This window comes from Phyllopteryx taeniolatus, chromosome 1 (genome assembly GCF_024500385.1).
Source record: "Phyllopteryx taeniolatus isolate TA_2022b chromosome 1, UOR_Ptae_1.2, whole genome shotgun sequence".
NCBI lineage: Eukaryota > Metazoa > Chordata > Actinopteri > Syngnathiformes > Syngnathidae > Phyllopteryx > Phyllopteryx taeniolatus.
This window is the reverse complement of record NC_084502.1, coordinates 8,511,862-8,530,417: the sequence shown is the minus strand read 5'-3', so window position 1 is coordinate 8,530,417 and position 18,556 is coordinate 8,511,862. Positions and strand designations below refer to the sequence as shown.

General features: G+C 43.9%; 1 protein-coding gene across 1 annotated transcript; it reads left to right on the top strand.

The window, feature by feature from the left end:
- The first annotated feature begins 1,522 nt into the window (after nucleotides 1-1,522).
- On the top strand, nucleotides 1,523-17,119 carry plekhn1 (pleckstrin homology domain containing, family N member 1). The gene is made up of 16 exons (XM_061768522.1): nucleotides 1,523-1,727; nucleotides 3,622-3,712; nucleotides 3,785-3,946; nucleotides 4,884-4,964; nucleotides 5,514-5,604; nucleotides 7,196-7,329; nucleotides 7,996-8,145; nucleotides 10,309-10,389; nucleotides 10,500-10,575; nucleotides 10,934-11,079; nucleotides 11,915-12,061; nucleotides 12,616-12,840; nucleotides 14,260-14,415; nucleotides 14,905-15,147; nucleotides 15,357-15,414; nucleotides 16,441-17,119. The coding sequence occupies exons 1-16, from the start codon at nucleotides 1,654-1,656 to the stop codon at nucleotides 16,623-16,625; spliced, it is 2,100 nt and encodes a 699-aa protein (XP_061624506.1). The 5' UTR covers nucleotides 1,523-1,653; the 3' UTR covers nucleotides 16,626-17,119.
- Nucleotides 17,120-18,556: the final 1,437 nt, after the last annotated feature.

Below are 18,556 nucleotides of genomic sequence, written 5' to 3'. Positions count from 1 at the left end.
CTGTTGCCTTTTGTTTTTTTTTGGGGGGGCTGGACGATGAAGCCGACTTGAAACTTTGGATGACTGAAACTGAGATGACTTAATGCAGGAAAGCCCAGGAATATTTTGCCGAATGTCTCCTCCTTACGCTCGGCAAGCTGCGAGGAATACCGCTGTACGCGTTTGAGTCACCGTCGGAGCTGCATGCGTTATCAGGCCCGCTGTCATCATTTTCCATGATGGGCCGCATACTATGATGACATCTCAACACTCTTATCTCTCTGCGGTTTCAACTGTTTTTGTTGTAATTATTTTGTTCATAATTCTGCCACCCTATATTTTGTTATTTTTGCTGAATTCCTATGAACACTCGTGAGGAAAAACAACCAAAATATAAAATGTCGCCGTTATTTTAGAGGCATCATTGGACATGTTTCTGCCGCTTATCTAAGATGTTACGTTGTTTATACATCTAACGTGCCGACATTAGGCATAACAAAGCCCACTGTGTGCCAATCATAATGATGAAATGAAAGTTGTCCAGGTTCGTTTTAATCTGATCTTACGCTTCCCCTGATGTTATATGTCCTATTAGCACACAAGCAGCCCAATCAGTCGGCTCCGCTTTGTTGATTAAATCTCATTTGATTAAATGTTGATTAAATCTCGTCACAGGTTGCGGAGACGATTAAAGAAGACCCAGAGAACAATAAGGTTGTGGACTGCGACGTAGACCGTCGGTGCCGCAGGAGCATCGGTTTTACAACCGGTCCGACAGGTTAGCCGCCAACAAGCTGCACGTGTTTGATTTTATGACTAAAATGGCCGCAGACACTGACAAAGAAAGACATAAAAAGACTGATAAGACATACAGTACTGATACCATTTTGTCAAGTCCTTCTCTAGGAAGGAACGCATTTTCTCGTTCGTCACGGGTTTCAAACTCTTTGGCATAATTTCCAAGTTTATTTGGAAGTGTCATAAGGAAAATTAAATGGAGGGGAACACTTAATCTCGCCATATTCAAATATATTCTGTTCCAAGTCCCAAATCATTCAGACCCTGGCCAACTGAGTTTTAAGTTTTGAAACCAATTCAACTAATCACAAATGTACTTCTATTTAGTAAGTGGCGTATCTGGCCCGATAATAAATAGATTTCTTACAGCGGTTGATGCCTAAGCATGCTCATGGATGCTCCCTCACATGCCCCCTCTGTGATTGACGCACACCATCCAGTGTGTTACACACCAACGACTACTGTTTTGTTTGTTTTGTTTGTTCCCCCCCCCCCCCTCCCAGACGTGACCCACAATGAGCTCCATTTGGCTTCTGGAAGGTGTGAAAAGGCACACTTCTCCCCCTCGCCACCCCGGGACTTTGTATAGCTGCCAGGATTGATTTAACGGACAGAAGCAAGTCACAGAAGGTGTGAGCCCAGCTGATTATTCACACACACACACACACACACACACGCACACACACCGTCAATGACACAGCCCCAAACCACACCCCTTTTATGCAAACACACTCACTCTACAGCCCTCAGCCTTCCTGCGGCTCCCTCAGTCTGACTCAGTCTGCCCCGCCGGACTACTTTCATCCACCAAATACTTTGGGCTTTCTTTTTTCTTGCTGAGGACACACTTACACAAACACACACCGAGTTGGCATCATGGGGAGCAGCATTTCATGTGTGCCCCAGCACAACTTCACCTTCTCCAGCAAAAGTTTCATCCGCAGAAACAGGTAAGTCCTGTACTATCATGCAGGTATTCTATGGTCTTTTATATAACGTGTGTCCGTTCTACACATTCCCTTGGTTTATTTTATTTTTATTTTTTTTGCCCCTTATGCTTAGATGAAAAGAATTCTTGGCATTTGTCAGGCTTTGAGAAGTTGTAGGGCCGGTTGTACTTTTTCAAGCTCACATAGCAACACGGGATATTTCCAACGGCTCACGTTCCAAGAGATGTCGAGCGAGCGTTGCCCGTCAACGATCCGCTTAGCATTTGCTTCCTCCACACATCTCTGTGAAGAAGACCTGCCAGCTGTCAACGATTCGGATGACCCGGCAACAAAATAAGGCCTTGACCCCCTTATGGTCCTGTTGACATGCGGACAAATATGTAATCCCGATGTATCAGAAAGAGTTTGTCGTGATCTAAAGCCTGTAATCGATGGTTTGTCTATCTGGTTGTGTTGAATCCCAATGGATTATATGTCTGGACATGCTCCTACTCGTAGTGTTGGATTGTCACATCTGACTCCCATTAGCATTCATTCTTCTGACCACTGAGTGATGATTCAGGTTCTGGTTTTGACAAACTTGCCTAGAAGCTTTTAATGCGGGTCTTATTTATTACCTCACACACACACACACACACACACACACACACACACAGAGCAGCTACACACCTTCTACGTTGGCTCAATAGCTCAAGTATGCACAGTAAATTCAGTATTCCTGTTCGTTCGTGGTTAAATGCCACAGCAATGACAACAGGATGTTAGGTGTGCAAATGCGCCGCCTGCTCAGCATACTGGCCACATTCTTCTTTTTATGGTGTGCCCACAGATTGGATCAGGGAGGCATCATTATCATACTTTTCTCTTTGTCGTAACAAACCAAAGCCTAGCAAAAAAGCATCAGTGGCCTGAAATGATCGGCGCTGGTCGTGGACTTCCTGATTAGACAAAACTCGTTTCCCACCATGCGGACAAAGGCCCACTTTGTCGCACATATACACACGAATACGTGCAGATAAGCAGATCAATTGCGAAGTGCGACTGCGGCAGCGCTTTATCGGGGACGGCAAGGGGGCTTCCTCATGAAGACGCGACGCTAATGGTGATAGACGAGGGTCATGCAAAAACAAAGAGGATCATTGAATGCTGATTTTCCTGTGCATATCAGGAGTCAATTGGTCTAATTAGTTCAATGTCTGGCACTGATGGAATGAAGACAAAGGGAGGAGCTTCATTATTGTTTCTTGTCTGCGGAGGTGGGTATAGTAGCAAAAAAATATATATACTACAGAGTGCTATTGCTTTAGAAAAATATGGCCAAAAGTAAAAAGTAGTCCTCCCAAAAAAAATGACTCAAGTACTTGAGTATTCAGTAAAAAAATCACTGAAGTGCTGAGTAAATGATGATTAACCTCAGAGTTATTTATTTATTTATTATCAGAGCATGAACGTCAAATAGGAATGTGCAAATGCAGATATTGGAATTTGAGGCCAGCGGTGTTCGACCTCTTCTCACTGCGAGTCGCACGCCGTTGTCTGGGCCGTACTTCACTTGGAAATTTTCGCTTGTTTGTGGGGCCACAGAGACTTTGTGTGTGGTCATGTGACTGCCCGGCTTCGTTTGATTGGTGAAACAGAGTCATGTGAGAGCGACTGAGGCGAAGTCTCTTTGAGAAACCAAAACCAAGTAAAATTCATGCAAGAAGTTACAAAAGTAAATGTGACGGATTAAACTACTACCCACCTCTGATTGTCTGTCCATGATTTTGAATATGGAACAACAAATTGGAGCATGAATTTAATCACTAATGCTTAGGATCTCAACTGTATCTTCTGGGGACATACTGGAGAAAAAAGTTTTTTCTGCTAAGTTTTTTCTCTCCCTTTGGAGTAGCAGTCGCCTGTTTCGCAAGAAGAACCCCCAAGAGGGCCAGGAGAAGTCCAACAGCATCATCAATATCCTCTGCACTGTCACCCCGAGGAAGGTAAAAACTATCATCTGCGTGCCCTGCTGGACATGCATGCAAAGCCAGTGTTAATAAGGCGTCGGCTTGCAGGAAATGTCCCATAAAGACCTGCGGACCATCGAGAACATCAAATGGGATCCTCCGTTCCCGTACGACCCGGCCAGCGGCTGGAAGAAGAGCAGCATCAACGTGAAGAATTACGGGCGCTTGGTTCACAGCTCCAAAGTTCGTTTCCGCTTCCTGCACTGCCAGGTGAGCAGAACTGATTCAACATTTTTATTTTGTAATGGCATGTTTATGACATGTTAGAGAATCATTATGGTCATAAATGATCTGTTTTAATTAAGTGCGTCATGAGAACTTCAATTTGACTCAAGCATACCAAACCGGAAAGTGTCAAAACTGCTGTGCGGACATTAAAAAATACAATAAAGAAACTCAGCGATGCGACTGACATGGCGGTTAGCTGTCAATAATGGAATCAGTTCTCCAGCCTGTGTTTGGACATGCTTTGCAGAATTGCAATTGTGAAACATCTCTGGGAGAAAAACTACAGTGCAGAGAGCGCTCTTCTGAGCCAACGTACTAAAAGAGGACAGATTGTAGAAAGTCAAGTTTGTCAGTGCTGTGACACAACAACACTGTCCAGTGAGCATAAGGCCAAAAAACAAACAAACAAAAAAAAAAACTATTGGAAGATAGAAAGAACGCAAAATATTCTCCGAAAAAATAGTATTCACAGGAAGGAAAATGTGTTTCTTAAGTGTTGGCCAATCAATGAAGTAGGGAAACGTCCAAGAATTTGGCTGTCATCACATGTTGTGGAACTCAAATAATTCCCTGGATTTCTAAGAAAGCCAACATCTGCACGAGCCTAATATTTCCTTGAAGCCATAAATGATTCAGCAGGCCAGGGATTTAAAAAGCAGTTGATCTTCATTTAGTGCATGACATTGACGCGCATGACTTCTCAGAAAAACGAAAAAGTCGCAAGCAAAAGGAGATTTAAAACATAGTTGTATATAAAAAAAGGATGCCTTTAAAAAAAGATAACAATGCATCATTTTGACTGACACTTCTGCGAGCGTCATTCATTTCAAAATGAATGGCATCTGTAATGTAATCACAAAAGCCCAATTAGAGCAAAAAGTCCAAATTGACTGTTGCGCTTCTCTTGTTGTCTGTGCAGGATATACACGACTGTTACCTGGATCTCTTCCAGACTCACCTTCACTTTGTGTCCAACAACCCCCCTGGACTGACATACCAGGTGAGATTGTTTTTCTAACCTTCCACCTCAGGAACTCTTTCCTTCCTTCCTCCAAATCTATGTTCAAATGAATACGTCAGCATTTTTACACGGTTTCATGTTCGCTGGGATCAGAGGTCGGAGTTACGCCGTCATAGCTTTCGGCATACGTATCCTGTCAACCGGCGGTGTGTTGGTAAACACAGAGTATGATTATGTTTCTTCACCTGTCTACTGGAGCATGAGCAGTCATTCATCATCAGAGCTCCTCGTCTGCTGAAGGCAGAGCGCCCGTCTCGTCGTAAAATACCCCATGGCGAAATTGGCGAAACTTGGTTCAGTTTGAAAAAACAAAACATAAAAACAAAAAAAAAACACTTTTGCCAGAACATGGTAAGACGAGACTGAGTTAAAATGCAAACCAAGCATAGCAGAGTATTATTCAGTGAGGTTGTGTATGATAGGTATTGTAGTGGTTCACACAGCTGACACAATACACTGTCAGCCTGAACGGGACAGACCGGACAGAAATTGGATCGATGGATGAACCTTTTGCTGTTTTGTATGCAGGGAACTCTTCCACTGAAGGAGCTTACAATCTGCAACCTGCAACAGAACTGCAACCACAGCCAACCGATGGAATATGCCTTTCAAGTTAATGGTGAGCACTGTAGAATACGTTGTCGTCACGTGTTTATCACAGCGTTGTTGCTGTGACGTAAGAATAATATCGCGATGGGGCGAGGAGCACCGCTAAAGCGCAAATCCTAGATTTGCTCTGGTTTTGGCTCATTCACGCCGGAATCAACTAATCAGTCAGGAGGTTACCGAGTAAGATGTTGGGCTGAAAATATTTTGAAAAAGACTAAAAGTAGATGTAAAAAAAAAAAAGCATCTGATGACAATTTAAGAAATAAATTGTGCTCAGTATTGCTGGAGGTTTAAGCTGCAGCATTTCCAATGTTGTCACATTCCAGTGATTCAAAAGTGCCGCGACCCTCATCGCCTCCGCTCAACCCCGAGACTAACGAGAGGTGAATCCCCTTTAACCTCAGCGGCCTTCCTTGTTAGACAGCAGGTGCGGTTCACAGAGGCCAGCTGTCACGCAGAAAAGCCCAGCGACCACTCTCAGCCTTACCACTGCTGCAAACCTCGTCCGCATTCTGCAAACGAATGCCAACTCCGCTCTTGAACCTTCCCATCCAAGAATTAGCAAACTGTTAATCGCTTAGTTCCCCTCGGATGCATTGTCTACCAATCACTAACGAACTCGCAGTCACAGCTCTACAACAATAACACTCTAATTGACTGACAGGACAGTAATGTCACAAAACGGTGGAAATCGCAACCTTATGGGTATATCATCAGGTCATTGAAATGGAAAACTGCTCTCGCAATATGGAAACATTTCCATTCAACTTTACTTCCCTCTGATTCCCGGAACAAGCTTGCTATTCTGCAGTTTAATATTTGAGTAGGTGCTCTCACTCGCCCAGAAACTTCATTTACTCCATGGGAGGCATCGACAAAGGCACACACGTGGAGGAAGTGTGATGAAAGTCTTACTCAAGCGAGAGATCTGCTGTAGCGACGACCGTGAGATATTTGCGTAGCCTGTGCGGGAAACACAAATCAGTGTCAGCTGCAGCGGGTAAAGAGCATGACGCAGCAACCAGCGCATGAGAGAAAACTTCCTCGAATGGTAACAGTGGCCTGAAAGTTACATTCCGTAGCAATAGTTCATTACCTTAAACAAGAGTTAAGCCACCGGTGAAGTATTCTTATTGTTTCAGTCCCACAGCTTTGACTTTTTTTTGGGACTGAACCATGCGTCACACATTAGGCAAACTTGCACAATCTAATCAGCTTCTACTTTTACAAAGATGGTAATGCTCAGTTTTGACACTATCAGTTATGTATTTATTTGCAGTGGCGTGCAACTCTTGGATTGGATCTCTTTCTAATGTTGGAGCACCATTCATTAAATAAAAGGCTCTTTGCTGTTTATCTCTGGTATGTGTGCATCTGATAGCAGGAAAGTATTTTTCATTCCTTCAGGGCTTTCGGTGTGTGGGAGGACGAGACCACTATGATTTGAAATTCGTGTGGGGATCTTCAGGAGAACTGTGATGTGGTTTTCCACATATGTTAACAGTTATTGCATTCTAGACAGAACAAGGGGAGCTGAGTGGGAACTCCTTGGGTGATGGCGTAAATATTTCTGAGAAACAAACCCCTTTTGCTCCCCACAGGTGTCAGCCTTAATCCCATCATCGTCTATTGCGCCAACCAAGAAGAAATGGACCGATGGTTTGGCCTTCTTAAAGAAAACATCGAAGCCAACGGCGGCAGCCCAATTGCACCGGAAAACTACACCAGAGTCAAAGTAAGTTCTCACAAGCCGCCTATTACATTTGTAGTGCAACACCGCAATAAACACAGGTGGGGTGGGGGTTCATGTCTAATCATGATGGCTTTGATTTTGAGGGTGTGTGTGAGGTGAGAGTTGGCCGGCACCAACTCTGTCTGGATGTTAAAAGGTGCTTAAAATGTCCGACAGAGGCTACTCTAGTCTATATTGTGCCAAAGCACAATTCTTAATTCCGGAATGGTGGGAAAAGGATAAACTATCTCGCTGGAACGGAATCAAGACAGATAGTTAACCATTTGCACCGTTCAGTAACCAACCTCCGAAAAGCATCCAAATAATACTTCTCATCTTAGCGTTTTTTTGTGCTTGAAAGTTTTTTTTTTTTTTTTTTAAACTTGTCGGGTGGGGGAAAAAAAAAAATCGTTCTCAAAGCGTTGCAGAAACAACAGGATGTGTGTGAGTCAAGTAGGTCACTCCTGGCGCTCCCCGAGGGTATGGATAATAGGGAGCGGCCTTGACCGCATCGCAACCTTTTATTAACCCCTAAACACTCACAAGTGTGCCACGTTTCCAGGTGTGCAATTGGCTGATGAAAAATAAGCACACTTTGTTTGGTTGGCTCTCCAATCATGTTTACTCTTCTGCGTTTAACTCTCCCGATGCGCTGCATGTCTATTGTAGCCAAACCAGGAGAAGAGTCCTGCAGGAAGAGAGGAGCTAAGGAACTCCATCAACAAAGAGCCCATCTACGAGTGGGAGGGCTCGCAGCGGGACAGTCTGGGCCCCATTACCTACGTCACCAAAGTTCGACTGCAGCACCTGCCCTGTCAGGTACCACCAAAACATTTCTTCTAACACTTTCGGGGGAAACACAAGCGAGTGTTCAGGCTCATGGAATTTCTGACGGTACTTGAAGAAAGTGGTAAATGATTCACAGGGTGCTCAAATTGTGTAACACGTGCATTACTTCCACCACACGATGTAAGGGGTGAGCGCAAAGGGCGGGAGTGTTATGGCCTGTGCTGCATATGTGTTTCTTCATTTATTGTCCACAAATGATAACCAAAGTCAGAACTGGCACACGAGTGAACAAACGGTACACGGTTACCGTAGTGAATTTCCGAGAAGAGCATCAACCGATACAGCGGCTGGACCTACGATCATAAAAAGCGTGCTACTGTTTTTATTTTATCGTACTTTTATACAGATGAGTGATTCATTTGCGACCAAACGCGCATCGATAAGTCCAGTCAAAATCATTAAAAAGCACAATTAAAAAGAACAAATAAAGACAAGCGCTGTGCAGATTAAAACAAAGTAAAATAAAGATCGACAAAATGAAAGACAGCAAAGACATAACTCCTTGTCGAGCTTTTTTCAGATGGAACTTTCCCATTCCTGAAAAGGGGAAACATTTACATCCCTGAAATGATCCGCATCACACACATAGGGGCACACAGGCTCAAAAGTTGCTCTCTGTCTTTGACGTTGACGTTTTGGGTCTGGGGCCCCCTTACATGGCAGAAAGGTTTCTGAGGAATCCATCATAAAATACCAAACAATCAGACATAACTACCATGTGCATCCACAAATGCCATGTCAATATTTCTATATATATTTTTTTAACTTTTCAACCTAAATATTCATGACCTGTGTAATAGAAAGGAAACCTAACCAAATTCATGTCAATAAAATCTTCGCTAGCTGATATACACTATACACTTCTTCCGCTAGCAACAGAGCTGCGAACGGAGAAGACAAAAACACAGTCAGTATTGCTAACGTACCCCTCTTGCAATTATTTTTCAAAATAAAAAAAAACATCTAGCAAGTTTAATTCCCACCAAGAAACAGACAACACTCATATTTGATATTCATATTTCATATTATGGTGGAAGGCAATCACGGAGTCAATTGCACTAATCATTGCCAAAGACATGCTGCCGTGTATATGTGGCAAAAGCAGTTATTTTTGATGACGATGATAAATACGTTGGAAACTTCGCACCTGTGTTATGTGAGTCCAAGCCACAAATATTTTGCCGAGGTCGCCTTGCCTCACCTGCACAACTCAGCATTAGAAAAGAATGCGAGACAGCTAAAAATGCTGTGCGCATGAAGGGAAGTCAAATGTATCAGCGTCTTTAATTGACCCAAAGCCACAGGTAAGGGAGGAGTAACTGGTTTTGTATGTTTGTCTTATTGGCACACCGGTCCCCATTTGTAAAAAAAAAAAAAAAAAAAAATGATATCACATAAATGACTTTGCTGAACCTCAAATTACGCAGTTAAGTTGTAGTTTTCTGGTCGGGAGCATGCCCGCGTTTTACAGTATCAGATAGAGGCGGGGGGAAAAAAAACAAAACAGCAATCATGACACAACTTGTTGGGATCTTTGTGATTTCTTTACTGGGGGAACGAGCGGTTGCCCCACTGAAGCGTGTGAGATGGAGGGTGTGGGAAACGACTACTCTCGCCTCACAGCTGGAATGCCAGCTGTCTCTGCAGACACACCCTACGTGAAAGTGAGGAATAATAAATATATAAACTAAGATTTCCAAACCTTTAAATGCCCACACCTTACCAGGAAACCGACTGGGGCTCACCGCGGATTATTAAAGGTTCCAACAGGTGTTTTGATATTTTTAGAAAATGTTGAATCTAGTCTCAAGGTGACCTCTGTGCTTTTCCTCAGTCAGTCTTATCTGTCCGCAAGATGTTATCAGGTTTTGAGCAAAGTATTTGATGCCATTCTGCCCTTTGCAGCTTCAAAGCTGCAGAAAAATGGAGCCTTGTTTACATAGGTCAAGAACGTTCAGTCCACGGAACACTTTGACTCCGTTGTATTTAAATGTTTAGTCTGATGTTCAAAATATCCAGATAAAGAGGTGAACCAAGCACAAAGCAAATTCTGCAACTGGGTAATGTGTACGGAAACATCTGGTCTCCTAACAAAATAAAAGCCGACAAATGCCACTTTTTTTGCGTTGACAGCAACAAAACGACAGACTACTGGTGATGTACGCGTCAACACTGATCATCTTAGCAGAAGAGGAAAACGGCCTCTTCTACAAGGTACTTCGATTTCAATAGCGCCCAAGGACGCCATTTAAACTCTTCATCATCTCATGAGCTGTGCGCATGTCTTGCTTCATCAAATGTGTAATGGTTATCATCTTTGTCAGGGAAAGCTCCCGCTCAACATGATCACAGTGACCACACCCTGCCAAGACGTCAAACCCAACACTTTTATGATTGAAGGTAGATACACACATTGGTACGCACCATGCAATTTTGTGTGCCATGTTGACAGTCCGTGGAGGAGAATACCGAGATTCACGTCCTATTAAACAGTTGAACTTGTCATTAACTGCGTAGCTGCACATCCATAAAAGCCTTATTGTAATATTGTAATATTGATATTTGGTCCCAGCCTAGTGCACAGTGTTGTGCATATTTTACACTAAGTGTACTTCAGCAAGAATGTGCCAGCGTCACAAAGTGCAACCCTCCATGAATGAATTGGTTTTATCCCCAATGAATGGCAATCTGAGCGTGGCGCATTCCACTGAGCGACTGGACCGGATGACACGCTTTGTACCCCCTCCTCTGTTGCTAGGGAAGCTCATCAACCCCATAGTGGTGTCTTGTCTGGACAGACGCGAGTTCTGCGACTGGATCCAGCATTTCAAAGCTGCTGACGTGCCCGTTCTCAGCCCGCCGCCCCCGGTCTATGACATCATCTACACGCCAACGCACAGAGAGGTAAGACCTGTCCTACGTTTTTTTTTTTAACAGACTTCAAATAATTCTGTTGTTCACAGCTGTTGGTGAGCAAAGCGGGCTATGTTCGTTGGTATCTTTCGACACCTGTTTTGTGTCTCCAGGTAGAGTCAGTTAAAGCAATTACCCGACTTGGGGACGTAAATCTTCTGTTGTAATCACGCTTCCTTTTGACATTCTATAATTGTGTATACGGTGTTGATTTGTAGATGACACATAATCCTATTTAGGTAGGTTCATGGGTCGAGTCATACATTTTATTGCCCGCTTGTTCGTAGGGAGAGTTCCTAGGGCTCAGTTGTAACCGTCATATTGGCAAATTTAAAAACAAACCAAGCCGCTCCATGACAAGTCAACATTTCTCCTCAGGAATCTCCCAAATGAATCAGAGAAATTTTAGTGAGTCTCATTTGTTTTAGAATTGAATGTGCACTGCAGGAACAGGAAGGGGCATATTCATTGGATAGTCACTCAAGGGATCATTGCGAATTATGTCATTTGTGTGAAAACTATTGTTAATGAATGGTGGCTTGAAAAAAACTGAGGCAAAGTTCAGTGCGCTACTTGGCTGCAACCAGCAGAGGCGCTGTTGATTGTGTTTGTGTTTTTTTCCACTCCTTTGCCTTTATTCTCAATTTTCTACTCTTCACTACATCAATATGAACCTTTCAAAAATAATAAGCCCAGGATCAACCATAGACTGAAAGTTATCTGAGAGGCCAATTTGCAAATGAATGACATCCATGACTACAAAGTCAGCAGTGCACTTAACTGCTATGCAGCGACAATAATGTGTGGAATCTTGCGTGCCATGTAGGCGCCGCAGTTTGACAGGTGGAGTGGAAACAGTCAAGGCCACGCCGAGCCCCTCAAGTTCAGTCAGAGTGGACGTGGCTCCCACTCCCGTCAGTTCCCCACTCATGAAGACAACCCGCTCTCACCAGGATACTCGGAACCTCTCTGTGTAAGTTGCCATCAATATATGTGAGGACATAAATTCTTAACGATAAGGAAAACTCTTGTGTTTTACTGGCGCAACCCCCGCCCCCAACCCCCCAAACCAAGTTAATGATTCGGCATGGTCAAAGTCCTGTTTCTGCCACAAAGGCTCAGGTGATATATCTCAAGGCTGCCAAGAAAAAAAACCTACGCAATTAAGTTGGAATTTCTTCCTAAACAAGATCCCATTAATGCGGGAACTGATTATTCAGCAGCAGTTGAAAGTTTCCTTGGCACACACACACACACACACACACACACACACACACAGTAGAAATAATGAAGCATATCAGAACATTTAATGACACTCCCCTAAGAGAAAGGCAATGCAGGGCAAACTTCTAATGAGCTTTAGTTGGAGAGGGCTCACTGCCCGCAAGACTCGATATTTCTCAGCCTCTGACCCGCACCCGTCTAATTAAAATAATGGCGGCGTCTTTGTCGTAATGGTTTGAAATGAAGCCGGCACACTACGGGAATGTTTGCGTCGCTGACCGTTTCCCCGCTTGTTGTCTACAGTACAGCCGTCCCTCCTCGACCGAGACCAGCCGCCTGGGAAGCAGGACCGGCAGCTTCTCGTCCCACACCAAGGCCGAGCGTGACCCACGACCTTTGCCACTGCGCTACTCATCCCCCCAGCGCAGCTCCTATCTCCAGCCCGGAGACAGCTCTGCAGGCATGCCACAGCTGTACAGCACGCCGTACTCTGGCCCGCATCGCCTCGAGAAAGGTCTGCTCGTCAAGGTAATAAGTCAGCTCGCCGTCGAAACTTGATAAGTGCGTACGGTATTATCTTACATGCCGCTATAAATACCCAGTGAGCAGGAAGTCCAGCTTGGTCGTGATATGGCGTATTAGTGATAGTAGTGACAAAGCTTAGACATGACAATAGATGAATGAGTAGAAAACATTTCATCCTCGGCCTTACAAACCTCAATGGGCAGAAAAACATTAACCTCATTCTTTGTATCAAGGTGAGAGAGTACTTGTCTTTCTTTCCAAAATGTATTTTGTATTTCATACAGAGCAAAATTGTACGTATGTATAAACAAACTAGTCTCATAGATTTTATAAAGCTGCTTTTGGAGCAAAGTGTCTGTGTGACGTCTTGTTCCTGGGCGTTTTGGGCAGGGAAAATATGCATTGGCACACGCTACTAACTCTGCCTAGCAACAAGCAGCCATGCAAACGATCATGTTGCTCCCTATGCGAGATTATTAAGGTCTGTTGAATGTGCCGTTCGTTTGCATAGCACAAAGTAAGCAAGAGCACTGCAGCAGTTTTAGTGGTTGGTGTGACGTTATTTATTGATACTGTGTATATATATTTATCATAAGTAGAAAAGTGACAAGTGACCACCATCTTGGTGGGATTTCGTAAAAAAAACATGAAATGAGCACTTCAAACGCCTCTAAAATTCCCCATAACAAATAAATTGGCGATAAAAACAATAGACTGCTGAAGTCTACTGCCCGCACCGCTCTTCTCATGAATAATCTTCAATTTGTAAATCGAGTTTTTAGGGCAAAGGACGCTGTTTGAAATGTCACAGTAATTTCGGACTTTCGGCTCCTCCGATCTTACTGGTGGATATTCTTAACTGAAACTTGTCAGCCATTCGGAGATAGAGTTTCTCCGAGTCGCAGACGAAACAAAACAGTTGAGGAGATATCTTGACAAAATTATGAAATTATACTCTTTTGCACTAATTTGAAGGCATTTCTGGACCAGATTTTCAATAAGCAATATTGCACACAAAAAAATGGCCCCCAAAGGGCCATTTTTATCCCGACACAAAAAAACTCAATTTCTCTGGAACTTACCATCCGATTTTTTTTAAATTCTTGGTGCGTTGTACTCAGGTTGAAGTGGCCATTCCTACCAGACTCAGCAAATCTTGTCACGTTGCGAGTAAAAGCACCTAAAAACTGAGGTGAGCCTGTAATACTGTGGCTCTAAAACGCATTATTTTGCAACAACAGGTGGCATATTTATGAGATAATAGATTTGTGGAAACACCAGCACTGCGGAGCATTAGACGAATACTCAAACTTGGTAATTGGAGCCCAAACTCTAAAACTTACGTGAGCCCCAGAGTGAGTGCTAGACACTTCAAACTAATTCCTGCTTGAAAACAACTATGTTGTGGTCTGTTGTGATCAGTCAAACAGCTGGAACACATCGCAGACGTCCCTCGGCTACTCCCTGAGCGCCCCGCAACGACACTCCGACATGTGCGCTCCACGCCAGCCCTTGTCCCCCCTCTACGATGAGCCCTGCAACCCCGAAATCTTTGCCTTGGAGGAAGCCAGGTCTGTGGTAAGTGCGCCAGTGATACTGGATACATCAAGTTCAGTTTACCCCGACACAGGTTAACGAATGTAAACAAGTGAACGGTGCACGTCTGGCAACAATCAGCAACGGATAAGTGAATTGGTCAGTCTTGATAATCCAAAACATTGTGAATAGTACATTCATTTCGTTGGCAAATTAATTGCTTATCCGATTATTTTTTTTTTTCATATTAATGGACTCTATGGATGCAGCGCACATTTAACGACAGATTACTTTTCAGTCATCCCTGCCACCAATAGTGGAAACATAGCTGGCCAAAAAGGTGTAATTGTCCGTAGGTGCCACAAGATGGTGGCAAAGCACCTAGACAAAGCTATGGCCGGACTAAATGAAGCTCCTCCACTCACTTTAACATGGTTCCTTGACCCCAAGATGTCACAAGAAGGCGCCAAAGAAACGTTTTTCTACTCATTCATAGAACCATCCTCAAATTGTCTCCCTCTCCCTCAACAGGAGAGCTGGCAGCTGCCCACTCATCTGTACCACCAGCAGCAAAGCTCTCAGGTCGCATCGTCTTCCTTCAAGCTCTGCACCCCGCCAATGGGCAGGCACAGCCGCAGAAGCCTGGTCCTGACCAACTCGCAGGGACCCGCTCTGGGCCTGGAGGCGGAGAGCCCTCAGAGTCAAGTGGAGCAGCGAGCCGAGGCCGTGTCGAGGCTCAAGCTTCTGACCGCGCCCTCCAAAGGACAAGAGCAGGTGAGAAACACAGAGCCGCTCATCTCCCGGGGCCCTCCGGTTTCTGGAATGCTGTGGTACAACATGCAAGGGTGGCTTAATGAATGTATGATCGACGGGTGTATGTATTTCCTGTGCAGGTGTTATATTGTCAGTTGCCGCAGATGAAACAGAATATTTGTTATTGTTGACAATAGGAAATGATTTGTGTTTTCACATTTTTTTGACAGGCACACCTCCGGTCCAGCTGTGGGATCAACTCTTCTCAGATGTATAATTACTCACCAGGTAAGAACACATGGAAGGCTACAATAAGCATAAGGAAACACTGGGTTGTTTCAAGCCCGAATACATTATGGACAAAAGTAATGAAATATTAATCTTAATCTTGAGACATTTTCTATGCTTCTAACTTTTTGGGAACCGTTTGGCGATTTCCCTGAACTCAGTCCACAAAGCAAGGCCAACAAAGCTGCGTTTAGATGAGTTTCGCATTGAAGAACGTAAGAGCCTTGAACTTAACCCGGCGGCATGGTTTGGGTTTGACAGCACTTGGGGCGAGCCAAAAACAATTTGTGCCCTGCTCCCCACCCACCATAATCGCAGCACCGGCCCAGCCCATCCATCCGTTTTCCGGTCTTTCCACATTTTCAGACCTATCACCACATTGGACTATCAGCGCATTATTGTAATTTGATGTTAAAATATCCATCCATCCATTTTGTATCCTGCTTTGGATGAGAGGGGTGTACAGTCAGGGGCTAAAGTCAATTGCGACCGCAAACAAACATTCGCACTCACTAAAAACAAGACCATGCCCCATGCTAGAATATAATCAGTGGCGTTTGCTCCAGATGGGTGATTGACCAGCTGCATATATTCATGTACTGTATTGATATGTTTTCTTCACAAAACTTGTCACTGGTGACACTAAAATTATATAACATGCACAATAACCATACATACGTGTGGGACCTTTTCAAAAGAAATCAAGTTCGAAATGCACTATTTATTCATGGTTCCACAAAAACTTCCACTGGGATTAAACAGTAGGCACGGTGCTCTTTCGTATCTATTCAGACGAGAGAGGAACTTCCATTTTACTGCTTTTGTCTTTGGTTGACACATTGCGATGAACACATACTTCAAGCAAGTGGCTGCATGTCTCGATGATGCACTGGTTTTGGGGTAATAAAAAGAATGACGTGTGTAAAGTATGAAAACACTTGCCAGTCACACTACAGTATATGGGTGATTTGTGTCTCATATTCTAACAATTTTTAAAAGCCTGTCTATTCTTTCTCCCTCTGACAGATCTTCATTCATACCTCAAACCCATAGAACCAGATGACCAGGAAATAGACTATGACAACATTTGGGAGTACGATCGCCATACTGGAATGATTCAGCTAACGTCTGGAATTCCGACACACTGGACAGGATTAAACAGCGGGGCCGGAGGCCTTGGTGCCATGGCAACCGAGCAGAGATGGTCATAAAATAAAACAATTGGCCGGCACTCGTCTGGGTGTGTGCAAACAACGGATCTCTATCAGAGGGTTCATAAAAGCGCAGGCTGTGTTGTCCGGTAAGCGTACAGTAGAGTAAGAAGCATTAGGATGTAATGGTGGTGGGTGTGTGAAGAAGAAAAAAAAACATTCTAAAAAAAATCCACTAAAGAATATGAAAGTCAAAAAACAAATTTTACCTGTTTGAGAGTAATGTAGTATGATTTAACAACAGAGATGTTGATTGCTTCTTTATTTTCTTGAGTGAAACTAAAAAAAAAGCATTCCACTGGGGCTTCTTGATGAACTTACTGTATATATTTTATACATACTGTATGATTTATTATGTAAATAGAAGCTTCATTTGACTGTAAGGGAGTAATATCATTTCTGTGCCATTCAAGTGTGGCATCTTTATTCATATTGTATTTGTTTGATGTGTTTATTTATATTTGCGAAAAATAAACTGGCAAAGTGAACCAAAACATTTGCAGTATGTCTGTTGTGTCTTCTAATTATATTAGACCTGCATGGACATTCGGCCTTTGCTTATTGAACACCTGCGCACAGCGGCGTGCAAAAGCATGTTGCAGCCCAGAGCACACGTCGCTTTGCTGATGCCCTTCGAAAACCAATTGTCGACCATTGTTGCCTATCAAAGATAACACTGCTTACTTTTTCTGTGAAGGCTAATCTATTAGCTTTGATGCTTGTCCCTTTAGGGGTCACCACAGCGCGTCGTCCTTTTCCATGGAAGCCTATCTCCTGCATCCTCCTCCCGAACACCAACTGCCCTCATGTCTTCCCTCACGACATCCAGTACCCCAGTTCCTCTCTGGGTACTCTGTCACAGGCTTTCTCTAGATCTACAAAGACACAATGTAGCTCCTTCTGACCTTCTCTGTACTTTTCCATCAACATCCTCAAGGCAAATGATGCATCTGCGGTACTCTTTCTAAGCATGAAACCATCACCTCTTCCCGAAAAGCTGCACAACACTCGTCCTGTCTCAGCTTCCACCACATGGTTCTCTGCTCTGCCTTTGTCTTCCTAATCTTCCTCCCCACCACCAGAGTCATCTTACACACCACCATCCTATGCTGTCCCACCACTACCTTACAGTTGGTAACCTCCTTCAGATGACATCGTCTGTGGGGCATAGCCACTAATCACATTATACATATTCATTATACAAGTTTCAGCCTCATCACTCGATCTGATGCTCCTTTCACCTCCAAGACATTCTTAGCCAACTCTTCTTTTAAAATAAGCCCGACTCCATTTCTCTTCCCATCTACACCATGGTAAAATAATTTAAACCCTGCCCCTAAACTTCTAGCCTTACTGCCTTTCCACCTGGTCTCCTGGACACACAATATATCAACCTTTCTCCTAATCATCATGTCAACCAACTCCCTGAGATTTTCCTGTCATAGTCCCAACATTCAAAGTCCCCACATTCAGTTCTAGGCTATGTGCTTTCCTCTTCTCTTTCTGCCGAAGAACCCACTTTCCACCTCCTCCTCCTCTTCGACTTTGACCCACAGTAGCTGCAGGTTGACGGCGCCGGTGGCGGACGTTGTTAACCCGGGCCACGACCGATCCGGTATGGAATTCTTTGGATGAACGCTCATATTTGTTTGGCAACATTTAAAGACGGATCCCCTTCCTGATGCAACCCTCTGCATTTATCCGGGCTTGGGACCGGCCTAGAGTTTGCACTGGCTTGTGCCCCCCATAGGGCTGCATTAAGAAGCCCAAATATCCGGGAAAAAAGCAAGCATGGGAAGAACATGAAGACATCTAGTGTTTGGGAGCCACATACCAAGTCTATTACAATTAAACATAAACTGTAAATTATTGAACTGCTACTTGCAACTGTGTTTTACTGCCTGTTTCATGATCTTATGCTGCCCTCTCGT

Coding starts and splice junctions, on each gene's coding strand:
- plekhn1 (XM_061768522.1), top strand. CDS start 1,654: ATGGGGAGCAGCATTTCATGTGTGCCCCAGCACAACTTCACCTTCTCC. Junction 3,713..3,784: donor GCACTGTCACCCCGAGGAAG/GTAAAAACTATC, acceptor GTCGGCTTGCAG/GAAATGTCCCATAAAGACCT. Junction 5,605..7,195: donor ATATGCCTTTCAAGTTAATG/GTGAGCACTGTA, acceptor TGCTCCCCACAG/GTGTCAGCCTTAATCCCATC.